Source organism: Mauremys reevesii, linkage group 8 (assembly GCF_016161935.1).
Source record: "Mauremys reevesii isolate NIE-2019 linkage group 8, ASM1616193v1, whole genome shotgun sequence".
NCBI classification, from domain to species: Eukaryota; Metazoa; Chordata; order Testudines; family Geoemydidae; genus Mauremys; species Mauremys reevesii.
The window spans coordinates 71740628-71766264 of NC_052630.1; the positions used below are offsets into that span (position 1 = coordinate 71740628).

The 25637-nt window shown below is 42.2% G+C and overlaps 3 protein-coding genes across 6 annotated transcripts in view; 2 read left to right on the top strand and 1 right to left on the bottom strand.

Annotated features, from left to right (window-relative positions):
• Window positions 1-12388, top strand: LRRC39 (leucine rich repeat containing 39). 2 transcript variants are annotated; one of them, XM_039484726.1, is made up of 8 exons: window positions 1-195; window positions 1410-1515; window positions 4353-4509; window positions 4781-4917; window positions 6852-6997; window positions 7955-8107; window positions 9638-9777; window positions 10029-10264. In XM_039484726.1, exons 1-8 carry the CDS (start codon window positions 44-46, stop codon window positions 10088-10090), a joined length of 1053 nt encoding a protein of 350 aa, XP_039340660.1. In that variant the 5' UTR covers window positions 1-43; the 3' UTR covers window positions 10091-10264. The 2 variants fall into 2 exon arrangements, with proteins under 2 accessions (XP_039340660.1, XP_039340661.1); XM_039484727.1 differs by lacking the exon at window positions 10029-10264 and adding an exon at window positions 11580-12388 and having other exon boundaries at window positions 3-195.
• On the bottom strand, window positions 11332-24723 carry TRMT13 (tRNA methyltransferase 13 homolog). Of its 3 annotated transcripts, none has more exons than XM_039484723.1 (11): window positions 24549-24723; window positions 23649-23695; window positions 23501-23567; window positions 20596-20658; window positions 20439-20508; window positions 19250-19356; window positions 17634-17801; window positions 17194-17266; window positions 14978-15052; window positions 12439-12865; window positions 11332-12137 (listed from the first exon to the last, which is right to left on the bottom strand). In XM_039484723.1, exons 1-11 carry the CDS (start codon window positions 24690-24692, stop codon window positions 11942-11944), a joined length of 1437 nt encoding a protein of 478 aa, XP_039340657.1. In that variant the 5' UTR covers window positions 24693-24723; the 3' UTR covers window positions 11332-11941. The 3 variants fall into 3 exon arrangements, with proteins under 3 accessions (XP_039340657.1, XP_039340656.1, XP_039340658.1); XM_039484722.1 differs by having other exon boundaries at window positions 20439-20511; XM_039484724.1 differs by lacking the exon at window positions 20596-20658 and having other exon boundaries at window positions 20439-20511.
• The window catches only part of SASS6 (SAS-6 centriolar assembly protein), a 30200-nt gene continuing 29242 nt past the window's right edge, over window positions 24680-25637 (top strand). Inside the window, exon 1 of the mRNA XM_039484714.1 lies at window positions 24680-24810. Within this exon, the coding sequence (XP_039340648.1) occupies window positions 24743-24810 (68 nt within the window). The 5' untranslated portion in view covers window positions 24680-24742. The remainder of the gene's footprint in view (window positions 24811-25637) is intronic.

Sequence of the window (25637 nt, forward strand, 5' to 3'; positions counted from 1 at the left end):
TAATGATGATGGCAATCAGTGTGCTATTCAAAAGCAGTTACCTATGGCTGAACCAGAATGTGTAAGAACCATGACTGAAACTGCACCATGCATTGGATCGTTCTCTGCTGTTAAGACACTTTGGGAAGTGAGAATTCAGAAAATAAATGAAGAACTACGGAAGGAAAAGGAATTCAGACAGAGGGCTGTAGGCAGGTATGTCCCTAATCAGTTAGGAAGAAATGTGAAGCTAAACACAGGAGATATGGTTGGTCATTTCTGGAACATGCAAGATCCAATCCTGCAATCGTTGCTCAGGTAAAATTCCCACTGAAAGAAATCTGATTGTAGACTCAGCTCTACCAGAGAATTATGTTCAACTGTAAACAGAAATTGGTGCATCCGCTGATTCTACTGGCATATATATCAAACTACAACAGCTTCAACTGTCTTCATAGCACTGCAATAGTGTAAAAGAAATTCATGTTTTTATAGCACAAGTTAAGTGCCCTCCATTTAGAAACAGTCTCCACTTAATATTATTTTGATCTCTTATATTCACTGATTAGTCTATGATGACTTGCATGAACTTTATTTGAATTCAAGCTGACTTCATACATATGGATGTAAAGAAGTCAATTCTCTTTTGTCTGTGACCAGATTGCTGTCTCTGGATGGATAATCTATGTTATAGCATCTAGAGGCTGTGGAAGTGAAAAGATTAAGGAAGTTTAGTGTTTCTCCCACCCATAAAAAAGCTACCGTATTTTCCGGCGTATAAGGCGACTGGGCGTATAAGACGACCCCCTAATTTTACAGTTAAAACATAGGTTTTGGCCTATACTCGCTGTATAAGACGACCCCCCCTTCCGAGGGGGAGATCCCAGAGCCTTTTAAATCCCAGCCGCAGCGGGGAGTCAGAGGGCTCTGGGCTGCCCGCTGTTTATACCCGGCGTATAAGACGACCCCCGATTTTTGGGGGTTGTTTTTTAGTATAAAAAGTCGTCTTATACGCCGAAAATACGGTAAATGTTTCCCTTAAAATGAATGGTCTTTGGGACAGTCCCCTTACATTATTTTTCCCCCTGTTGTTCTTGGTGAAACATTATAAAACTCGATGGAAGTAGTTAGTTTATCTCTATAAAATAACTTACTTCATACAGATTTTAAAATATGATCTCACAGAATTGCAAAACATTTGTACATTACTCAAAACATTAGAATGCCTGTAAATTCTCTAAGCTAATGAACTGCTACATTTCCAGCCCTCCCAAAGTGTATCTAGCATCCCATTAAGATAAATACTTGTCTGACCTCCATGAAGGCTTCTCCCCAAAAAGTTGCCTCTTTGCTATGTCAGACAATCAAAATAGGATAGTAAATGTTGTTCAGCATAGCTGCACAACTAAAAGGAGTTCTTTGTCTTGTAGACTGACGCTTGTCTGGGAGGAAAGAGTTAGTTTAGCCAAGCTCAAAGAAAAAGTTATCACTGAAGATGGAAGAGCTATATTAAGGATAGAACAAGAAGAATGGAAGGTAATATTAACAGGAAATTGTTTGGGTTGCATGGTTAGTGAATTACAGAGTTAAGCTATTTTACATCTTTAGCCCAGCTACTAGTATTACTTTTCATCTATTAAGTGCCCACATTATGCTCAGCACTGTACACAGATGATCAGGGATGGAGAGTTGAATTATTGCTGTGAATGTAAATAAAACCTGATTGTATTGAAATTAAACTTGCTCACTCTAACAGTAGAATATTGAATGCTAAGTAATTTCACCACTAACCCACAGCCCAGAAAGTCTTCCCACATGAACAGGAAAACTTAATGGTATTTTATGACTTATGCATTTAATTCAAGAAGTATTAATTTTGCTAACTACACAGACATAGATTGTAATGTGAAAGTCACATGTTGTAACTGTAACCCTTCGCCAGGCTGAATTGATAGCAGCAAGGGCCGGGTTCAATACATAGGGGTCCCTTCCCTACAACATAATGCAAAACCAGCTCGAGCCCCCACCCAGTGACCTGGGAAAATCTTACACACACCCCTGGGCACCTCGAAGAGGCAATACTTCCTCTCTCGCAAGCACAGAGTCTCGGTGTAGCAGAAAAGGTTTAATTACATGAGATAAACAAGCATTTAATTGGGAAAACACCTCAACTAGAGTTCATAGACCAAACCGTGAGCAAAGACCCACCCCAGGAAATTGGGCCGTGTCCTTTTCCCTGGGCTCTTGAGTCCAGCAACCCCCAAATCACCCCAAGAGTCCAAAGTCCAATACCCCAAATGTCCCTAGAGTCCAGCAACCCAAAGATCACCCACAGTCCCAAAAGTCCCACAATCCAAAAGTCTCTGTCCCGGGTCAGTGCAGCCCCAGAGTTCGAGAGTCTCTCTGCAGAGGTTCCCCCCCACCCCCCCAGCCTGGGTAGAAAGGGGCACCTTACGTGGTCCAGGGCCAACTGCCCTGCCTCTCCGTGGGGTTCTGCTTCTGCCTTCTCCACAAACTGCTCCGCTTTACCAGCCACTCCACTCTGCTCCTCCAGCCGTCCTCACAAACTGCTCCGCTCCGCCCCGCCAACTGCTCTGCTCCACCAGCCATCCCGTGATCCGCTCCAGCTGTCCCCACAAACTGCTTGGCTCCGCTCGCTGCTCCACCTGTCCCACAGCTGCTCCACTCTGCCAGCTGCTCTGCTCCACCACCTGTCCCGTGATCCGCTCCAGCCGTCCCCACAAACTGCTCAGCTCCACTCACTCCGTGGCTCCACAAACTGCTCCACTCTGCTCTGCCAGCTGCTCTGCTGTACAGCTTCAGACTCCCCCACTAGTTAGCACAGTACTCAGTGCTCTCAGCTCAGCAGTTCCAGCTCTTTAGTGATTTCAGCTGACAGTAGGGAAGCTCCAGTGCTAGTGCACCATTAGCCCATAGTGAGTTCAGCTCAGTAACCTGTATCTAGATTCTTAAGGGAATAAAAAATCAACTCTGATATTCCACAGTGGAGAGAGAAGTAGGTGGAACTAGTGCTTTTGGCTCACACAAGGCACCTACACCACCAGGTACAGATACCTGTCCCCAGCCTCTCTCACTGGGGACAGGTGGTGGAGCAGAGCAGCTGCTCTGGGTTTTGGAACCCATGTCTAGCAAGTGCTATTTAGTTGATAGTGAAACCCTTTATCATAAAACAGTTTCGTAGTTTCTCATTTACATAATCAGGGTGACAACACTTTATTCCTCCTGCCCCAATAACAAAGAAATTGGGGATCCCACAGCTGTGAAAGTAACCATTTTAGGCTGCCGTGGGCCATGCTAGGCGGAGTGGGTGTGCCTATGCAAACACGATCAGCCTCTGAAATTCTTTTCCACACTTGCCATAATTCACCACCAGATGTCAGGGTAGAGCTCATCCTGACTCTGCTGACATAAACAAAATGAAAAGATTTCTTGGGGTTATTTATCTTCTCTTTCTAAGGGTGAAATTCATTCAATGGCATAGAGGCTCTCAGAACAGTGGGACCACTGTGGTTGCAGTGCATGGAAGGGGGGCAGCTGCAGAGTACATGGCAGGGTGGACCCTGCCAGTCCCTGCAGGTTGCAGAACTGGCTTTATGCTAGTTCCAGTGTCCACCATGAAGGAGAAGTTGAAGACAAGATGCCTGAGCCAATTTTAGTTTTAAGTCATTGGAAATCTTTCCATTGGCATTGATGGGAGTTGGATCAGGTACAGGCTGGTGAAAGTGTGACTTCAGTTTACACTGTAACAGCCATGGTGCCTACTCCAGTCCAGGGAGGTGATGTGTCTTACACAGGAGTTTGGGGAAGATTAAATTCCCTACAAACTGCAGTCCCTCCATCCCACACAAACCCTGTGTAACCACTCAGAGCAATGAATTTCAAACCAAATGACTAAATCTATTCTAGAATTATTTTATAGCAAGAAATTGTTTAGAAATGTTGTACAAAGTTATAGGTGGTCCTTTTTTAATATAACACATATAAATACATTCTACAGTGCAGTTACGTAACATTGTCATTTTGTTTTGAACAGATGTTATAAAATCCACATGACAGACACTAAACATCATTTAAGTTCAAACATTTTTGTTTGTTTTGGTTCTGGGATCTTGCATTTCTGAGTCTTGGCAGTGCAGGTGCCTAAGTTCTGGGTGCAAACAGAAGGGCTGGTTATTCTTGAGGTGTAATGGGAATTAATTTCTGCATGTTGTATAGCTAGTGATGTTTCCTTCCTCTCTAACGTAATTCTGAATGTCCATGTTCCCAAAATCTTCCTACACTAACAATTAGTCCATTTTCATTCCATAAAATAAGTGGAATTTCCTTCTAATTTTATTTTTTATTATTTTTAGATGTTACCTTCTTGCTTACTGAAACTGAACCACCTCCACGAATGGCAGCTTCACAGAATTAGTTTGGTGAAAATTCCTGAATTCATTGGAAGGTTTCAAAATCTCATTGTGCTGGACCTATCCCGAAATGCCATTGAAAAGCTACCTAAAGAGATTGGTAAGTGGTATTTAAACACAACAACAAAAACAAGCCATTCTGTGTTACTCAATTGGACCACTGCTTCTGGATTAAGCAGCCATCACTCCAAATCCCATAATTTTCATTAATTGCATCTTTATTTCAATAAGCAGACCAAGAGCACTCACACAACACTAATGAGCCAATGCAATAAAGTAAGGTTTAACCTCAGTACTTCACAGCTGAAAGGTTTAATTTATTCCTCAGACCCAATATTCAGGTGGATTCTCTTTGATCATTGCCTTTGCAGGCCAGCTGCCTAACCTCCAAGAGCTCCTCCTCAGTTATAATAAAATTAAATCTGTTCAGAAAGAGCTAAGTAACTGCATCAGCCTCGGAAGACTGGAACTGGCTGTGAACAGGGATATCTGTGACCTTCCACTTCAGGTTTGAGAAAAACAAATCCTTTTATCTATAGGTCTATATTAAATGTTTTCACTAGCTAAAAAAATTATTCTCAGGAAAAAAATTTAACTTCTGGTTTCTTCTAGACTGTAAAATGACATAGTACATTTCCACTGGAAGGTCTTGCATGAACTGCCTAATAGATGGGTTGTTTTCACTTTATTTTTAAGACATTGATTTTACAAATATTCAAGAATATGCATAATCTTTGTTTATATGACTAGTTTCATGGGAGCCAGTGGGACTAATCACATGAGTAACAAAGTATTTGCAGGAACTGAGCCTAATTTTGCCCAGGCTTATAGGGGAGTATATAAATAATGGGCTGGCTGTTTACGTGGTGTAAACTGGCATCAGGCCATTGATTTTAATTAAACCATGCTGTTTTACACCAGCTGAGGATCTGGCCCACTGGCTCAACTATGACCTTAGAGAAGTCACCTTTAAGGGTGAGAACATAGTTCAGGGTGGCCAAACTGAGGCTCGCGAATCATATATGGCTCTTTTACAGTTAAAGTGTGGCTTGCAGACCCCCCTTCTCTTCCCCCATTCTCTGCCTACCAGACTGGAGGGGGTGAGCTTGGGGCTTCTGCCCTGTGGCAGGGTGGTGGGGCTATGGGCTTCTGCCTCGGGCATGCCTGCCAGCGCTTGGGGCTTCCGCAGAAGCGGGGCTGAAGCCCTGAGCCCCAGCAGGCGCATCCCATCTCTCGAACTTCTGAAAATTGTCATATGCGGCTTGGAGGGTGAGTAAGTTTGGCCACTCTGGCATAGTTCATTACCTCCCCATTCAGCTAGCGGTCTCTCTACAAAGACTGCTGCTTCTGGTAATGATTTGTGTGATGCAGACAACTGCATGTGCATAAGGAAGTGAATTAACTCCTTTGACAGAGGACACAGAACAACTGAGTGTAATAACTTTTGCTCTCTACTTACCTGGGCTGAATCGTAACTGATGACGTACATGTGAAAAGGATCCATATCTCCATCAGTCCCTTGGCTACAAAGTAACCAACTACTTCAGATATTTATTTATTTGTATTTGCTACAGAAATTACAGCCCTGACAGATATTAAAGTAACCTCAATCCTCACAGACTTTACAGGAGACTGAGGATAACAGCGCTGCAACTTTCTCGCTCAGGGGTGTGAAAACACACCTCCCTGAGCGCAGCAAGTTTCAGCGCTGTAAAGCGCCAGAGTAAACAGTGCCCCAGTGCTGGGAGCCGCGCCGCTCAGCAAGGTGGGTTTTTTAGAGCTCTCTCCCAGCGTTCCGCTGCAACCACACAAGGCATGTAGACTAGCCCTTACGGTGCTCGGTGCCTTGCAGAATTAAGTCCAAACATTAAGTCTGTAAAACCCAACAAACTGGGCAGCTTTTAAATAAATAAATAAATATAGTATATTAACTGAATACCAGAAGTTACCAAATGTATCTGGCTGTTGTTTGACCAGCAAAGTTAGCAATATTTTATCATAGGGTGATCAGATGTCCTGATTTTATAGGGACAGTCCCGATATTTGGGGTTTTGTGTTACATAGGTTCCTATTACCCCCTCACTCCCTGTCCCAATGTTTCACACTTGCTGTCTGGTCACCCTCTTTTATGAGGTCAAGTGAATGTTTCCTGACAAAAATAAATTTTTAAGACTCTAGACCAGATTCTTACTTATACTGAAATCCCTTTACATCAATGGAGCAATAGTGGAAATGAGATTCTGGTCCTCTGTCTTCTCTCATACAACCCAGAATCACTTGTCTGGCATGGATTCCAGAACATGGTGTAGTATTTTTTGAATGTTTCTGTCTTTGTGGCCAAGATGGTTAAATAGCAGCTGTGATGGAACATCACTTACTGCACAGTCTGTACAAATGTGCATTAAGAAATCCATATTAATGAGTCTTCCCTTTTCTATTTAGCTCAGTGAGCTAAAGAAGCTTTACCATGTAGATCTGAGTATGAACCAATTTACTACCATCCCTTCAGCTCTCCTGAACATGCCAAGTCTAGAATGGTTAGACATGGGGAGCAACAAACTTCAGCAACTCCCTGATACGGTTGACAGGTAAAAAAAACATTCTTAGTTTTAATTCCATTGCATTGAAAATTTAGTTATGCAACTCTGTTCTAAAATATTAACAAGTATCAAAGTTGACTTTAACACAAAATAAAGCAAGCTACTTAACATTGTGCTGCTTATTCTAAAATGGCATCATCTACTTATACGGTTAAAGTAACTGGAATATCTCAAAGCAGATTATTTCCTTACAAGAACTCATTTTTTTTGTTCAGAAGGAAAATTCCTTGCAACTGAGTTGATACTTAATAAGACATTAAATTCCTGTTGTCAAGTTAAATCTTCTTGCTGTAGAAATTTTCAACTTATAATTTTGGCTACTATCTGCAACCTGTGTTTCCTAAGATTAATATCCTTTTTTATGCAATCAATGCATCTCTGTTAAAATATAATTTAAAAAGTTGATTTTTTTTGAATATATATCTACATAATCATTCTAGGTTTGCCGTATTTGTGTCTGAGAAGAAAAGGCTTTCAAATGTATCACATTGTATTATCACAATTTCCACCAACCAGTGTGGAGCCGGGGAGGGCAGCACATCCCCTCTGCTATGCTACACCACTGAACATGTGCATGAGCCAAAGATGCAGATGCCAATGTCTGCATCCCCTTAGAACTTAGTCATCCCACTAGTTAGCCTAGCTCTATGTTAAACTGTACAAAGTACGTTTGGCATAGGAACCGTTTTAAGAAGTGATATAAATAATGTTCAGATTAAATAACTGAAATTATGATTCTGTAGATTTTATGAATCAAATGACACCTCCCTTACCTTTGTCATTAACTTGCCCACAGAATTACACATGCTCCCAGACTGTTCAGCGTTACTGCATTCTTTATATCAGATACATGACTGTTAAAGTGAATCAACTTCTTTAAATTAATGGTTAATCATCAAGTATTCCTTAATGCTGGATTAACTGTAGAAACCTCTACTTCTACAGAATGGAGAACCTCCATACTTTATGGCTCCAACGGAATGAAATAACCCATTTACCGGAAACCATCAGTAATATGAAAAATCTGAGTACTCTTGTCCTCAGTAACAACAAACTCCGGGATATTCCTGCTTGCATGCAACAAATGACAAATCTCAGGTAAAATATCAACAATACTGCAGGTACCTGAAGGCTGCCTTTTAAAATTCCCCTACAGTGCAGACTGCTGCATAACAAATAGATAGGGAGCCATATCCTCAGCTGGCATGAACTGGTATAGCTCCATTGAGATCAGTGGAACTACAGATTTATGCCAGGTGAGAATCTGGCCCAGAAAGTTTTGTGACAGTATTGAGTTCCTTCATTTCACCAAATGGATTTATTGCAAATGTAAACACAGTATTTAGAGTCCCAAAGGTTAAGGGAATCTTTAGGCTCTTCTTGATCTGTGAGGGTTGTGGATGCTGGCTTTCAGTGGAACAGTTGGGCATCACTATTTTAGCCTCTCATAACACAAGAACAAGGGACAAAAATTGAAACGCAACAATTAAAAACTGATAAAAGGAGAATGTTTTATAAAACGTATATTTCACCTGGGGAATTCACTGCCACAAGGTATCAGTGAGGTCAAAAACCTAAAACCCTTCAAAAAAGGATTAGATATTAAGATATGAATAATGAGAATATCTATTTATATTTGGGGATAAAAATGTGAGCTATAAATCTTAATGCTTCAAGATATAAGCTAACCAGGAACTGACAGGAAAACTTCTTTCAAATCCTTATGGGCAGATTGGTTTTTTTTTATTCACTATGGCAGGGTTCTTGATGCTTTTTCTTAAGTACTTGGTATTCACCATTCTCAGAGACAGGATACCAGACTAAGGCTATGTCTCCACTTGAAGCTGAGAGTGTAATTCCCAGCTTGCGCACACATACCTGTGCAAGCGCTGCTTGAACTACTATGGTAAAAATTGCAGTGCAGCCAGGTAGCACAAGCGGGGGCTCAGGATAGCCAGTCGAGTTCATACCCATCTGGTCTGATGTAGTACGGCAATTCCTATGTTTTCAAGTTATTTGGGGATGCTACTATATCTAGAAATGCATAAACTCTGCAGCAGGTTTTTATTATCAAAAATAAAAATTCTCATGTGCAATAGATCTAATTTAAATATTTTGTTCTGGTTTCAGAGTAACCTGATGTCAAAATATTACGAAAATGTATAAAGTTATCTTACTGAGCAGTACAAACATGTACTTAAATAAACATAGGGATAGTAAGAACACCTGAATTTGTTCACTGGAGATCCTAGATTTGCTTGAATTGGCCTTGGTACTGACCACAGGTACTAATGCCTACATTTTCAAGTGTGTGCACAACATATTAAACATGATAGGGATTCCTTGTTAAACTGTACAAACTACAAGTTTGGCATAGAAACCATTTTAAGAAATGATGTAAATAATGTTCAGATGAAGACTATTTCTAAATCAGTTAAGATAAATCACATACCACACTACCATTAAGTAGAAAAACTACTTGAAAGATAATGTCCTGAGAAATTGCCCTTAATTACATTTTCTTTTGCTGAAGCACTGTTCAGTGCAGCCTAATTTAGTTTTCAAACAGTTGTTCTCGGTCGGGGAGGAAAGGACCTCCAAGAGTCATGTTTTCTGATGAATTACCAGATTTGTCAACTTCAGAGACAACCCATTGGAGCTGCAGGTAACACTTCCCCCATGTGAGAATACTGAAGAGGAGGAGGAACGGGAATTGTTTGGTATTCAGTTCATGCATATGTATATTCAAGAGTCACTCAGCAGAGCAGGTATGAGATTTGTATTGTCTGAAACTAGAGTATGAATAAAAAAAAATATTAGAAAACATTAAAATGCAGTCAAGCAGAATTAGGGTGTCTCTACACTGGTGTGAATTCCAGCTTGAGGAGACATACATGCGTTAATATGCTAAGAACAGAAATGTAGTTATCTCTGAATATGATCCTGGTAAATACTTAACTATCAAGCCTCTCCTGCCATGTGTTCCACTGTGGTGACACTTCTATTTTTACCTCACTAGCTCAATCACAGCTAGCACAGATATGTCTCCTTGAGCTGGAAGTTACACTGAAGAGGGAGTAGCAGGAGAAGCTGATGCTTTTGTCATGGAGTTTCTGGAGTTTCCAGCATTTCCTGCCAGCAGGTGGAAAAGCACCAACATGTGATGGGGAAATATGAGGTGTTTCTAGAAAGATCTAGTCACCTAAGTGAAATAAATTACTATATATACTCGATCATTAGTTGGTTCGTTTATAAGCCGACCCCACCCCCAAGATTGATAAGTAAAAATGGAAATTTTTTATGACCCGTTCATAAGCCGACCCTATAATTCAGGGGTCAGCAAACTTTGGCTCCTGGGCCATGAGGATAAGCTGCTGGCGGGCCGAGATGGTTTGTTTACGTCGAGCATCCACAGGCACGGAGGTAAACCTACGTAAATAAAGTGTCCCGGCCTGTCAGCTGCTTACCTGATGGGCCAGAACAGCAACTAGTGGGGAAATTTATTTTGGGGGGAGAAGATGGGAATTAGGGGAGTAACCCCTGTGACCAACCCCCACATGATCCCACCCTTAGCCTGAGGACCCCCACTCTCCCCCCATCCAATCTCCTCCCACCTTATCTGGGGAGGGCCTGGGGAGGATGTTTCTGGCCTAGCTGGAGATGCTCTGACAGGCTGGGCAGCGCGGCCGCAGCCTGCTCCGGCGGGCCAGACCAGGTGGCGCAGCCGCAGCATGTTCCAGTGGGCTGGGCCAGGCAGCATGGCTGCAGCCTGCTCTGGGGGGGTGGGGCCGAGCTGCATGGCTGCAGCCTGCCAGCCCTGTAGCTGCAGCTGCTTCGGGAGAGCAGCGTGGCCAGAAGCGGAGAGACTCTGGCCCCGTCTCGTCCCTTCTGGCTGTGCTGACTCTCCTTGCGCCCTCTGTTGGGGGGAAGGGCTGTGTCCCACCTCTCCCTCTCTATACCCATTCATAAGCCTTCTCTGGTGCTTCCCTTTTTTACTAAAAAAAACTCGTCTTATGAACGAGTATATACGGCTATTTCACCCCGCTTCCTCATGGAAAAGTAGCCATATGACAAAGCACATCAACTAGCACTGTCTGCTGAGAGATAAGGCCTGGACAATGAATTACCCACAGAGGCTGTAAATGAAGGTCAGGATTAAGTTACGTTAGCAGAGCATCATGAGCCAGTGCCCTTTGCTATATCTATTATGTGAACAGCGAATTTCACTGACGCAAGGTATCAATATTTCATCTCATTAAGTTCACCCACATATTATGAAAGCTTAAAACAAATCGCTAAAATAATGAGGTTAACTCGAGAGATCATGTCAATTTCAGCTTTTATTCCACTCCATAGCAAAGCTTTATGCCTGGGAATGTAATTACTAAAACAATGACGTGGCATTTCATTTCCAACTAAATGTTTTTCTTTACCCAACTCCACATATAGTCAGAACTCATAAAATAAAATTCTAGGCATAAAGAACAAGATAAAAACCCTCATGAAGTTCAAAATGGAGACAGGTTATTAAGCATATCCATTTCTTACATTTTAACCTATTGATTTTCAGAAAACCTGGACAACTGTATACCTGTTGCTTCTGCCACCATTAATGATAATGAATAAAAAATTAAACAACCTGCCAAACTGAACTTTTGAACTTGGAGGAAAATATAAATTCTACTTCTTCTGAACAGAGAAAACAGCAATATTGCAGTGTGCCGAGAAAAAATGCCTTATGACTTTCATACTGCTAGGAGTCAGCTGGAATCTTCTTGTGATTCCAAAAGAAATTTAAGTTCAAAGCTTTTGTAGGTACCGAAAGACTACAAAATGTTTTCTAAAAGTACTAAATCTGTGAATAAGGTTTTTAAAAAATCCAGAGACGTTTTGTCGAGTTCTGTGTCCTGCCCATTCCAAATCTGTCTCCCATTATGCAGTTGGCTGAGGTACTGAAGATTGACTTGGTACAGCTGTCAAGAGCACATTCTCCAAGGAAACAGAAGAATCTGTATAGTATTGTAATGCAGCATTGTACCCTTTCTGTTGTAAATATTTGATCCGTCCCTGGTCGATCAAGAGTTTACAAAGATGACCTATCTGCTTTCGTTCTTCAACAGTAAGTAGCCTAGCTCCAAAAAGAAAAAACATGAATTAGTCAACACAAATGGTTCAAGATCAGAAAGGCTGTAAAAACTAACTGATGCACTTCAATGCAGATAAAGTGTGACTGTTTTGGAATAAAAATTTGAAGACTTATGTCACTTAAATGTGCATGTTTTTCATTTAAGTACTTCAGATGGATATGTTTCTGTAAAATGAGCTATTCTGACATTCAAAAATGCTTAATCATTCAGCTATAAATGACTGTCTAATCCATTATTTCTACCTTCCTGGAGACGTCTACATGCTACAAAAAAATCACCTACCCTTGCAGACTATCAGAACTGCACTCAATTCTGTTGCGTACTTGGTCATGTTCTTCTGTATCACTGCTTTGGTCTTTGCTCTTTGCATCAATGGTAGAAGCTTCAGTGATGGTTTCTCGCATGCCACAAGTGGCCCAGCTAGTCATTCTCTGAAAATAATTAAATTCCACTGGCCCAAGTCCCACTGTTCTAAAGAACTCTCGGCCTACATAATGCTTCCATTGACACCTGTGGTGGCAACACAGTGCAATAACAATTCCAGCCACAGGCTTCCAGTTTTCTGAAACATTCTTTCCACTCCTTTCATCAGCAGAATTGTTAAAAGCTATGTCTGTTTTATCACTCTTGAAACGTTTAGGTGAAGGTTCTTCATTTCTTTCATCATATTGGGTTGAGTAACTTTCAACCAAACATCTCAGAGCAAGATCTGTGAACAAACAACTATGTTTTAAAAAACTCTCAAACAGTGTGCTGCATTTATACTCAAAGATAGGAAAGGAACTTTCCTCAAAAATAAGAGGAGGATAAAAGCATTTAAAAAAGTAATCCCAAAAGCAACAAGTTGACAAGGTTTACTTAAATACTGTCAGCTACTTTAAGATGAAATGAAATTATATATTTCAAGTTCAGTTTACCAAATATTAATATATTTACAAAATCACAAGACGACCACTTTGACACTCTGTACCTCAAATAGCACCCTGGAGCCCTCATATTCACCACTGCGATACAATTATGACAAATTTTGTACAATGCATGCCTTGTGAAGCATCATCTTAAAAGTCTTGATCTGTTGAACACTGATATCCTGTTTGGATTGTATGTACTATCATTTAACATGAAGTATTGCTATATGTGCTACTGAAATATGTTGTGAGGTTGGGAGATGCCTACAGCTGGCCTCTCAGTATGGACAAAGGAGCAACAATCATTGGCCAGACAGGCATTAACAGCTCATCAAGAACAATCCAATATCCCAGAGGCTTCTCAGAGAAGGCATATATGCAATGCAGACTGCCTGACCATCAGCAAGGATCGTTCTTGCAGCTGGAAGAAGGTACAAAAAGAGAGACAGTGACATCATCACTTGGCCTTTTTCCCCCCAACTCCAAATCTCAACATCTGGAAGACAAAACATCCACCTCTTGGAGAGGACCCATCAACTCCCAGCAGAGGAAGAAATTAGAAGGAGAAGGTGGGGCTGGATAGGACATACACTACGCAAGCAGCCAACCAACATTCAAATCTCACTTAGTTTGTTAAAGTAAGAATTTAGACTGTGTTTCTATTTATATTTCTTAGGTAACCAACTTTGCTTTCTATGCCTGCTACTTAGTTATTCACGTAACTGAATTCGCGTACCCTAGTTCGAATTAGGGGCTGTGTGTAGACCAGGGCTTAGTCACTTGAAATGTATCTTTCTGTAGTTAATAAATCTGTTTTATATTTTATCTAAGACTATGTGTTTTTGGTTTAAGTCCTTGGGGAAGCTCAGCTGTTGCACATCCACTACCCTATTTTCGGAGTGGCGAACTTATTAATTAGCTTTCACTGTCCAAGGGAATCTTGAGCAATGTAAGATATTTCTGGGGTGCAAGGCTGGGGCCATTGACTGGTGCCTCTCTCTGTATGATTCATGAATGGATCAGGGAGCATAATATAGCTGGGTGTGAGGCTCCAGATGCTGATGGTTGAGAGATCACAGTGCCTGGAAGGGTGTTACTGCTTGTCACTGACATAGCTTTGAGAGAGACAACCCAGGCTAGAAGTGGCCCCGTGGTTCCAGGTTGTACCTCGGGGATTCTGTCACAACCATCTGACTTGCTAGTGATCAATACTCTTGAATACTTTTTCTACAGATCATTGGGAAAACTTCAGTTCCTTGGCCTTTTTATTACAAGAGGAGGTTTTTGTAGAAGTTTGATGGAGAATTAAAGCACACAAATCCATTTACTTAAGAATTGTAAATACCATTACAAAGACATCATGGTTAACAGTGTCCCAATAGAATGTATATAATACATTCACACAGTATGTCATACCTGAAACATCTTTCCCCACATACCTGGGATGTAAAGCTGAAAAAAAAAATTGGTTGAAAATGTCTTGGACAAGTTGAAAATGATCTTACTATATTTACAGTATTCAAGTTGTCCAGGACATTTTTAATCAAGTTAAGTTTTTCCAACATTGTTGTCCAAGCCTAAGACAGTGGGAAGAAAAGTACTATGAAAAACATGCTTCTGTCAGTTTAAGAATAAAATTACATAAAACATTCATTCTTCATTTTGCTGTACACAAGCATTAATGTTTATTTCCATCTGGATTAACCCCTTTGTTGCTTGCCATCATCCAAGTAGTGTTCCTCTGAAATCAGTGGATATTTAGAACACAACTGGTACAGTAGGCAGCGGTCAACGAATCAGACAGAAAACAATAGTACAAAAGAACTGTTAGAAGCATCGTATTATTCAAGAGGATTAAATCAGCATTCCACTTTGTAGCTGCACTTACACCAATACATTTGTATAGATCATACCTGTTGCAGCACCGCATAAATGCTTTCCAATTCCTACCACAGGAAGCTTTTCTTTCTCAAGAATAGGTACTTTATCTGAAAGAAACAGAACCTGGATTACTGCAGCTGGACATCATCTTGCTGGGTAATATCATTCCAGCACACATAACTGAAACAATAGGTCAGAAAACTCGTAAAATTCCTCCCTCAACTATTATAACAAAACTTCAATTGTCTGCATGGGCTCCAAAGGGTAGCTAGTGTTATGTCACACTAAAAGATAAGACGGAAACATAATACAGTATAATTTTCATGAACAGAAAAGAATAGCTATTCAGTATGTTTAAATAGCATGTTTAATTTTTTCTTCCTTATTTTTAAACAACTTCAAATTGTACAATGGGAATAAATTTAACTTATGTTCCCTTCTAGTCTACGAACATTATGTTATGTTCCTAGTGCAGCAAAAGTCAATACTTCTTTTTGTACATCAATACAAAAGCAGAAAAGTACAAAACTCTGAAAATAGTTCTTGCTTACGGTGGGGAGTTCAAGCTATTTGTGGTATGTCTCCTCAATAAATAAATGAATCATTCCAATCAATCAAGACTTTATTTACATGTAAGATAATTTCCTAATAGACAGCAATTCAAAATCTGTCAAATACTTAAAAAAACCCAATACTCCAGAAGACACCGTTCATACATGGCAGGCCAACTTGATCCATATATTGAATAGTAGTAATACTCTATATCTATAGTGCCTTCCAGCTATAGATCTCAATGCAGTTTATCAACATCAATTGATTTAGACTCACCATATGCCTCAAAAACGGGCAGAAATTAAAACCATGACTTGTTCCCATTAAAAACTTTGGGAGCAGGACTGGGCACCAAGCAACTTGCCTAAAATCACAGGGACAGCCTGTGGCAGAGTTGGTAATAAATTTCAGGTTTTTGTATTCTTAGTCTTGTGCTTTAATAAATTCATGTGTCCTACCCATGGTGGATTAATATTCTTATGTAACTTTCTAATATTAATTTACAGTAAACCAAGTGAATGTACAGTTTAGAGAAGACAAATACAAGATTAATATAAATTACTTTAACATGCTACAATGTACCATGTTCCTTCCGCGTGCACACCACATTAGCAAACATTCTTGCTCATTATTTATAAAATGTTATTCTCTGTATTATTTTGTCCTTCTACATATGCCATTCATAATTTAGGTTTCAACCATCTGTATGGCCCAAACATACATGATCTAGTCATGAAAGATATACCTATAAGGAATTAAGTGCCTTTGTGGTACCAAAACAAGTACAATATATATTACTACTGTGGTACACCAGAACTTGCATTAGTTAAATGGATCCAGTTAAGTTATAACCAGGGGCGGCTCTAGGTATTTTGCCGCCCCAAGCACGGCAGGCAGACTGCCTTCGGTGGCTTGCCTGCAGGAGGTCCCCGGTCCCGCGGATTTGGTGGTGCACCTGCGGGAGGTCCGCCAAAGCCACGGGACCCTCCGCAGGCATGCCACCGAAGGCAACCTGCCTGCTGCCCTCGCGGCAACCGGCAGAGCGCCTCCCCGTGGCTTGCCACCCCAGGCACGTGCTTGGCGTGCTGGTGCCTGGAGCCGCCCCTGGTTATAACAACATAAGGAAAGGCATGGAGATAAGTATATATTTTGCATGAAATACAGGATCTGAATCATGCTGGCAATGCACTGGATTACATTGGTTAAGTAATGTGGTAATCACTTTTATCCATTTAACTAATGCAAGTTCTGTTCATCACCATAAACCACCCACTAAATTTAACGCAACTTCTTTTGAATGTGGTATTCCAGAATCCCCTTGTGTTCATCGTTAATAAGGACATCTGAGACTTGCCTCACTCAGTAATGATACTTGTATCAAAATACAGCACAGCTAAAATACACAAGTGAAAGCATCTAACCCTGAAACTGTTTGGTGATTCTGACTCAAAATAAAGTCTTATAAATTCAAGATAATTTGTACACGTTGTTAGAAATTATATAATACCCATCTAGTAACTGAAAAACAAAAGTACAACATAAAAATGACCAAAACACTGAGAACAGTCTTCTAAACATTATATTAATTAACCTATACTAAGTGTAAAATTTTCCTGCACTCTGGTACTACACAATCAAGTTTTTAAGCAACCATCTTAGTATTGCTAATAGTTATACAAGCCAAGTAGCAACTTACTTAAACATAAGTGCTGGATATCAACTTGAAGCCTTTCAAATATGTAGTCTCTTTTTCTGTGTTTACCATCTACCTGTGTGAATAGGATATCACATTATTAAAAAGTGTTGGGCACCTAACTAATACATAATTACAAGAATGTACTAAGGTTATTAATTTTTTAAAAACAAAACAAGCCCCTTTCAAACGAACACTAACATTTTCAGTATCAGCCAGCAGGCATCTTGTACCCCAATTGTGTTACTGCATGCCTTAAAACTACAATAAGGATTAATTAAATTTTTCAAAGCCCTTAACTTTTCAAAGCCCTTATCTGACAAATAGATAGTCTGGTTACCTTTTAAAAGAAAGATGAAAACATATATGAGAAAAAGGCACATTTACCAAGAACAACAATTCAAAAAATGAGACTTGGCCAACTCTACAATAGACTGTCTTACCTTGAATCGTGTAGTTGCCCTTTCAACAAGCAGAAAGTGAACATTTTCAGCGTTTTGTAAGGCAATATCAACCCAGTGAGACAGCTTTCCTCGTCCAGCTCCAAACTCAATAAAACATCTTCCTGGCCCAAGCAAATGTAACTTTTCCATATTACCTAAAATGGAAGCCTACAAACTTCAAAAGATTATTTATGAACCAAGCCATCTGATGATTTCTCTGGGAAAAATGCTAACTTAACTCACAATCAGCAGTCTCTCCCATAGCTCGTACTGATTAAATAACCATGCTGCAGAATGTCAACACCTCTTTCATGAATGCAGGGGTAGAGATGTTGTGAATCCAGAGCGCAGAGGATCCATGGACTCATCTTTTCCTTTTTCTAGCACCCACAGAATCTTATCCACTGTGTTTTGGGGATAGTTAGGGACCAGGCATACATTGGTGTATTGTTCTCAGCTAATCCTTGGAAAAGTCATATGGATGTTCCAGTGGACTTTTGTGAGGCATCACTTCCGGCAGAGCCCTCTCTGCAGCTACTGCAGTTGTACACATAGAGTTGTGCTGAAAGGCACCAACATGGCGGTGCTTAGGGCATTAGCCTAGCACTTGGGAGATCTAGGTTCAAGTCTCTGCTGTGCCAGTAGGCAAGTCACTTAGCTTCTCTGCACCTCAGTTCTCCATCTGCAAAAGGGAGATAATAGTACTTCCCCCACCTTACAGGAGTGTTATGGGGATAAATTCATTAAAAAGACTGTGAAGCACATTGAGATCAGGTGGTGGAAGCACTATATAAAAGAGATAGGAATTACTAATATTCCCATGGACCCTTTCGTCCTTATCATTCTCTGGCTTCCCTTTCCCAAGAATTCAAAGGATTTGCTGTGTTGGAAGTTCTCACCGCCCACTCACTCTGTATCCCATAAAAATTCCTCCTTCTCAAGAGCACAGTTCCCTGAAAATATCATAAGGCAAATCTCATTTTTTTATAACCTCTCTCATACATTTTCTATGAGAGGGGATAATCTAGGCTAATGAATGAGGAGAAGACAAGCTTGTTAGGTATTTCAGGATCAAAATAAACTTCTGTTACTAACACTTACAATTTCAAAGCAGTTATGGACAATGTAGGGGGTCGATATAGTCCAGATAACTGGGATTTTTGGATAAAGAGAACTGAATCCACACTGTGTCCTCAATGTAGCCCTAAGTTAGTTAATAGCACTTCTGTTTATCTGAATGCCGGTTTATCTTAAACTTTCTAATGCCACCCCCCCACCCCCCCGTGCATTTGAATAAACAGGAGTGTACTATCAATAGACATACTTAAACTGGTAGCATGGGTACAATCTGGAACTCTTACGAGTTCAATTTCTTTTCTCATGAGTCTGACAAAGTGGGTATTCACCCACGAAAGCTCATGCTCCAATACTTCTGTTAGTCTACAAGGTGCCACAGGACTCTTTGTCGCTTTTTACAGATCCAGACTAACACAGCTACCCCTCTGATACTTGACATTTCTTTTACGTGAAATAACTGTAGTATGGATTAGCTGGAATCCATAAGGAGAAAACTACAGTAAAGACCACAACAGCTATTAGTAAGGAAATGGCCATACCTGTTGTTTCAAGTGCTTGAAAGCAGACTCTCCATTCTTTGGGTCATTTAAGGCTTCTTGTAAGGCCTGATGGGACAGCATTTGATCCTTAAGTATTGGCTTTATACCTGCATCAAATGTAGAAGTACTCTTCATAGATTCCATTAAAAAGGCCACCTAACATCAATCTAGCTCCCACCTGCATATTGAAGTGACTGCACACAGTACTTAGCATGCAAACTATTTGACTCTGAAGACTCTTTACAGAGTTAGCATACTGACTATTGGAAACAAGTAAAAGGGACACTATCAAATAGTTTAAGCCCACAAATTGACACCTAAAAATTGTGATAATCTTATAGGTAATGTTCTTCAAACTCCAAACATGTATTTTTGTTTTTAATCCAACACATGAAAATGTCTCTATCTTCTGCCATCAACAAAATAATCTACAACAGGGGTTCTCAACCTTTTTCTTTCTGAGGTGCCCCCAACATGTTATAAAAATTCAATGGCCCAACTGTGCCGCAACAACTTTTTTCTGCATATAAAAACCAGAGCCGGCATTAGGGGGTAGCAAGAAAGGCTATTGCCCATGACCCCACACCACAGGGGGCCCTGAAAAACTAAGTTGCTCAGGCTTTAACTTCAGCCCCAGGTGTCAGGGTTCAGGACTCCGGGCTTCAGCCCCATGTGGCGGGGCTTCAGCTTTCTGCCCTGGGCCCCAGTGAGTTTAACACTGGCCCTGCTTGGCGGACCCCCTGAAACCTGTTCACAGCCCCCCAGGGGTCTTGGACCCCTGGTTGAGAACCACTGATCTACAACACAAGCGTAATTGCTCTCTAATGGGTCAGAAGCAAGAGTTTTCTAATAAATGCTTTTCCCAGAGCTGTAATGTCATCATCTAATCATGGTGCACAAAGAAGAATGTAAAATAAAAGTCATTAATTTCATCAAACAAAATTAACTTTTATTCAAAAGAACAAACAAGACTGAGATGAGGAAAAAATACTAACTAACAGTGTCATGTAGGCAGTTCTTTAACCATTACAAGATTTCAATTTCAGATCAAGACAAGTGATAAAAATAAGTACTCCTATTAATCTCCTTTTTTTAATCCTGGAAGATATTTAACACCAAAATAGCCATGAAGTATTTGATCAATTCTGGAGAAAGCAATTTAAAATATTTTAAAATTAAACAGACTCACCATTACTTGCTTTTTTCAGCTTTTTAATCAAGTCCTCTAACTCTTCTTTAGACAGGGAAGAAATTGGTAACTGCTGGAAAAAAAATACAAAAAAACAAAAAGGTTCTCCTTGTATTTTATCTATTTGTCCCTTAAAATAACAGAGAAATGGACTCACCTGTTCATCAAGTATTTCTGTTGCATCTTTTAATCCTGCATTAATATCTTGAACAAAGTAGGCCTTAATAAAAATAAAAACAGCATGAAAACCAAGGAGATTCTAATAAAGACAGAACAGCATGTAAAGCAAAAGAATGCTTCACAGTGCATTGATAGTAATTCACCTAGGAAAAGTCAAATAATTACAAATGAAGAAAGTAGTTCTGAGAAAAAGATTCTCTCTCTCTCACTGCTTTAGGGCCCAATTCTGCAAAAACTCTCCAATGGGTGTAGTGCTTACTAGGGTGATTAGTCTGATAGATTTCAATGGGACTAAGCACCGTAGCAAGCACTACAGTAGTAATGCTTTTGCAAGGCCGAGTCCTGTCTTGTACTAGCACTTTGTGCCTTATTTGATTGTAGATTCTTATAGTACAGAGGAATTTCTCTTTCAAGCAGTTATTCTTTAAGCTTCCTGATTATTGACATTTCATATATACAGGCATATTTTAAGCTTTATATAGTCAAACAGATGCATTGGCAGCACAGTATTCATCAGAAAGAAGTACACTGGCATTTGGATCACTGGATATATGTATGAAGCCAGTTCTCAAATACGGGCAAAAGCCACTTACATCATGTAGCTATACAAGGAAATCAAGCAAGGCTTTTAACATATGGTAGACTCTTTCGTTAAAAAAAAACAACAAGCTGCCTTCTTAGCACATACCAGAAAGGAAGATATTTAATTTCCTGACAGGGTATGGGGGGGGGGGGAATGCCTCAGTCAACATTATTATTCAGGGATAATAAATATAAGAGTAGAGCTGACTTAATATTTTTGGTTGTTGTATGTGCATCAAGTTCAGCTAACATAATCTGAAAGGGGACACATCAACCCCAATACTCAACAGAATATACAAGATCCGTTCACAGCAGAAGTCATAAATCATTAATTCTAGGGGCCTGGTGGGGCAATGCTCCCCAGGAACATTTTTGGGGAAAGCTAGTTCAATGTGAGTGCCTGGACAGCACTTCCATTCCTGGCTGAAAAAATTATCCTAAAGTAAGATCCCAAATTTACATACAGCACTGGAAGCATGCATACAGCATCAGGCATCAATTCATTTAATCCAGCACTTAGAGAGCTTCAGTTTCTCCCCATTATTAGGCTCTCTATAAGGACTATTACTCTCTGATTTGAGTCAGTGATAAATTCTCTATACCACTGGTCCCATGTCTCCTTGAGCTTTGGAGTCTCCCCTCTCTCTTACCCACACAGTGCATAAGCCAGTGATGCCAAGAGTTGAGCTTTTGGAGGATTCCCCTGAGCACTGCCATACAGGAACAGACTCCCCATGCACCAGGTCTTAACACCATTTGGCCCTGTTGTCCCTCTGTCTGTACAGTGTGTCAGCGGTGTTGCAACCATACAGCCAGAGCGACATCCAGGCTGCTCCAGCGGCAGCCATACTGATCTAGTATGGGACTAGTCCCTGGAAAAATCATGGAACAGGTCCTCAAGGAATCAATTCTGAACCACTTAAAGGAGGAGAAAGTGATCAAGAACAGTCAGCATGGATTCACCAAGGGCAAGTCATGCCTGACTAACCTAATTGCCTTCTATGATGAGATAACCGGCTCTGTGGATGAGGGGAAAGCAGTGGATGTGCTATTTCTTGACTTTAGCAAAGCTTTTGATACAGTCTCCCACAGTATTCTTGCCAGCAAGTTAAACAAGTATGGGCTGGATGAATGGACGGTAAGGTGGATAGAAAACTGGCTAGATGGTCGGGCTCAACGGGTAGTGATCAATGGTTCCATGTCTAGTTGGCAGCCGGTATCAAGTGGAGTGCCCCAAGGGTCGGTGATGGGGCCGGTTTTGTTCAATATCTTCATTAACGATCTGGAGGATGGTGTGGACTGCACCCTTAGCAAGTTTGCAGATGACACTAAACTGGGCCAAAAGAAATCTGATGAGGTTCAACAAGGACAAGTGCAGAGTCCTGCACTTAGGACGGAAGAATCCCATGCACTGCTACAGACTAGGGACCGAATGGCTGGGCAGCAGTTCTGCAGAAAAGGACCTAGGGGTTACGGTGGACGAAAAGCTGAATATGAGTCAACAGTGTGCCCTTGTTGCCAAGAAGGCTAATGGCATTTTGGGTTGTATAAGTAGGGGCATTTCCAGCAGATCGAGGGACGTGATCATTCCCCTCTATTCACCACTGGTGAGACCTCATTTGGAGTACTGTGTCCAGTTTTGGGCCCCACACTACAAGAAGGATGTGGATAAATTGGAGAGAGTCCAGCGGAGGGCAACAAAAATGATTAGGGGGCTGGAGCACATGACTTATGAGGAGAGGCTGAGGGAACTGAGATTGTTTAGCCTGCAGAAGAGAAGAATGAGGGGGGATTTGATAGCTGCTTTCAACTACCTGAAAGGGGGTTCCAAAGAGGATGGATCTAGACTGTTCTCAGTGGTAGAAGATGACAGAACAAGGAGTAATGGTCTCAAGTTGCAGAGGGGGAGGTTTAGGTTGGACATTAGGAAAAACTTTTTCACTAGTAGGGTGGTGAAGAACTGGAATGGGTTACCTAGGGAGGTGGTGGAATCTCCTTCCTTAGAGGTTTTTAAGGTCAGGCTTGACAAAGCCCTGGCTGGGATGATTTAGTTGGGTTTGGTCCTGCTTTAAGCAGGGGGTTGGACTAGATGACCTCCTGAGGTCCCTTCCAACCCTGAGATTCTATGACTGCTTAAAAGTTGTCAGGGCATTGCCCCCTGGCTCTGCAGCCTATGGAACTTTGAGCAAATGTAAAAACCATGGGTGTTCGACCCTCCTCCACTCCAATTTGTGCCACACTGCTTAGTTTATACTGCTCTAATATACAGTTATATGACATTTAATTTACATCACACTTACAGGCTTTGGCTTCTCTCTTGAATTACACTTTTTTAAATGCTTTTGTAATTGATCTTCATATACTGTGCTAAAATCAGAGAAAGAGAAATAAGCAACGACAGTCACAATTTTAACAATGAACATACGAATGTATTTAAAACACACTTACTGTTTTGGGTCAAGAGGGCATGGAATTCTTTTCCTGTCATTTTCTTCCTAATGGGAAAGAAAATGTTTATGTTGTTAGCACAAAATTATGGTGCGGTCAATGTCCTAATTTTAGAAAATCTGTCTATAAATGTGTCTGTGGGTCACAAAAATAAAAATCTAGTCTCGATTTATTGGAATTAGATCAACTGGAGAAATACAATGTGTTTCAGGTGGATAAACCACGCAATTTCACTGGGTGATGGATGGAGGAACATTGTCCAATACATCACCAAGCCCAGAGAAGCACAGGTGTTCCTGGTCCCTTGTGACAGGCAGTAATTATTCAACCTACACCTTCTGGGGTTCTAGCTCGCTGTCAGGCTCTGCAGAGGCCAGCAGTGATTTCTTAGTAAGGTTTCCAAGAAGGGGACGTCACCTGAAGATCCTGAAGCGAAGAGTAACTAACAGATAGCAGATTTAGCAAGAAATTCAAAGCACAGAAAAGTAGGCAGAGGAGATGGGGGACAACAGCCCTCTCCTCCCCCGGCTGGGAAGCTACTGGGGAGCTGGGTGAGAGGCTGACACCCCACCAGCGATCACTGCACGCTGGCTCTGACTTCAACAGCCCGGGGCCCGGCGCCAGGCCTAGCAGGGCACAGGGCGGTCAGCCCAAGGGGTCGGGCTGGGCACGGGCCCCACCACCCCGCGGGGAAGCTTGGCGAGTATGGCCCGTCTATGGGGCTCGCTCTGGGGATCCGTGCCAGCCCCTCCCCCAAGCGAGTCCATGGGGGCTATAAAAGAGCCCGCAGGGGAGGAACTCCCCACCCCTTCCTAAAGCCCCAAAAGTGAGGGGCCCAACCAGCCACCCCTCCGTGACCGGGTCCGCCTGGCGGGCGGGCAGTGCCCGGCGCCCCGGTACCTCCTGGTGTCCGTGCTCCCCGCAGAAGCGTCTCCCCTGAGCCGGGATCATCCTGCAGAACCGCTTCTTCCGCTCCACGAAGTAACCGCACCGTCCGGGCACAGGAGCCCGGAGCTCCCCGGCCGCAGCCGGCTCGGCCGCCATCTTGGTGCCCCGCCCCCCGCGGGAGCCGAGCGCCAAACTCAAAGCGCAAGATGGCGGCGGAGAGTCTGTTCGGCCGGTTGGTGCCGGTGCAGGTGAAGTGCCAGGGCTGCGAGGACAGGTGAGAGGCGGCCCGGGGAGGCGCGGTCACAGCGAGGCCGTCTGTACTGGGCTGGGGCTCGGCCCTGCGGTCCCCAGAGCAGGGCCCTAGGCCATCTCCTCCCCCTGCAGCCAGCCGCCCTGAGCTGGGGTGAGAGGCCGGCGGGTCTGAGCGTCCATCCCATCTCTGTAACCTGGGCGGCCTCTGGCCTTGCCGCTGCTCGAGCTCCCCATGGCCCCTAGGGGCCCGTCAAGGGGTGGGCCCGGAGCAGCTGAGGGTACCCTGGGTGGCTCCGCAAACAGCATCCGCCGTAAGGGGCAGGGGGAGCCCTGCAGCGTTTCTCTGCAGCCCGGGCACCGTGGCACAGTCCTGGGGAAATCCCGGGTCTCTGCGAGTTTATCCATGGCCTGCAGCAGGGCCAGGAGCTCATCGCCACTCAGCGGCTCAATGCGCGGGGAGTTTCCGGGATTGCCATGGAGTCTCTCGGACATGCAAACAGTAGAGGCGGCTAGTGCAGTATGGGCAACCCTGTGCGCTCGCTGTGGGAGCGCGCACCGCTGCATTGGCATTTCCAGGATGTCCCAGTGTGTGCTGAGTGCTTGGTTCGCAGACGTGTAAGGCGTTTACAATCAGAAGCCCAGAGCAGACCACCTGTAAACTGTTCTTATTAACTCTAGATCTGTGGTTTTCAACCCCTTTTCATTTGCAGACCCCTAAAAAATTTCAAATGGAGGTGCTGACCTCATGGGAAATATTAGACATAGTCTGCAGACCCCCAGGGGTCCATGGATCACAGGTTGAAAACCACTGTTGTAGGCAGATCCTCTGCAAACTTGTCTTCCTGTTCA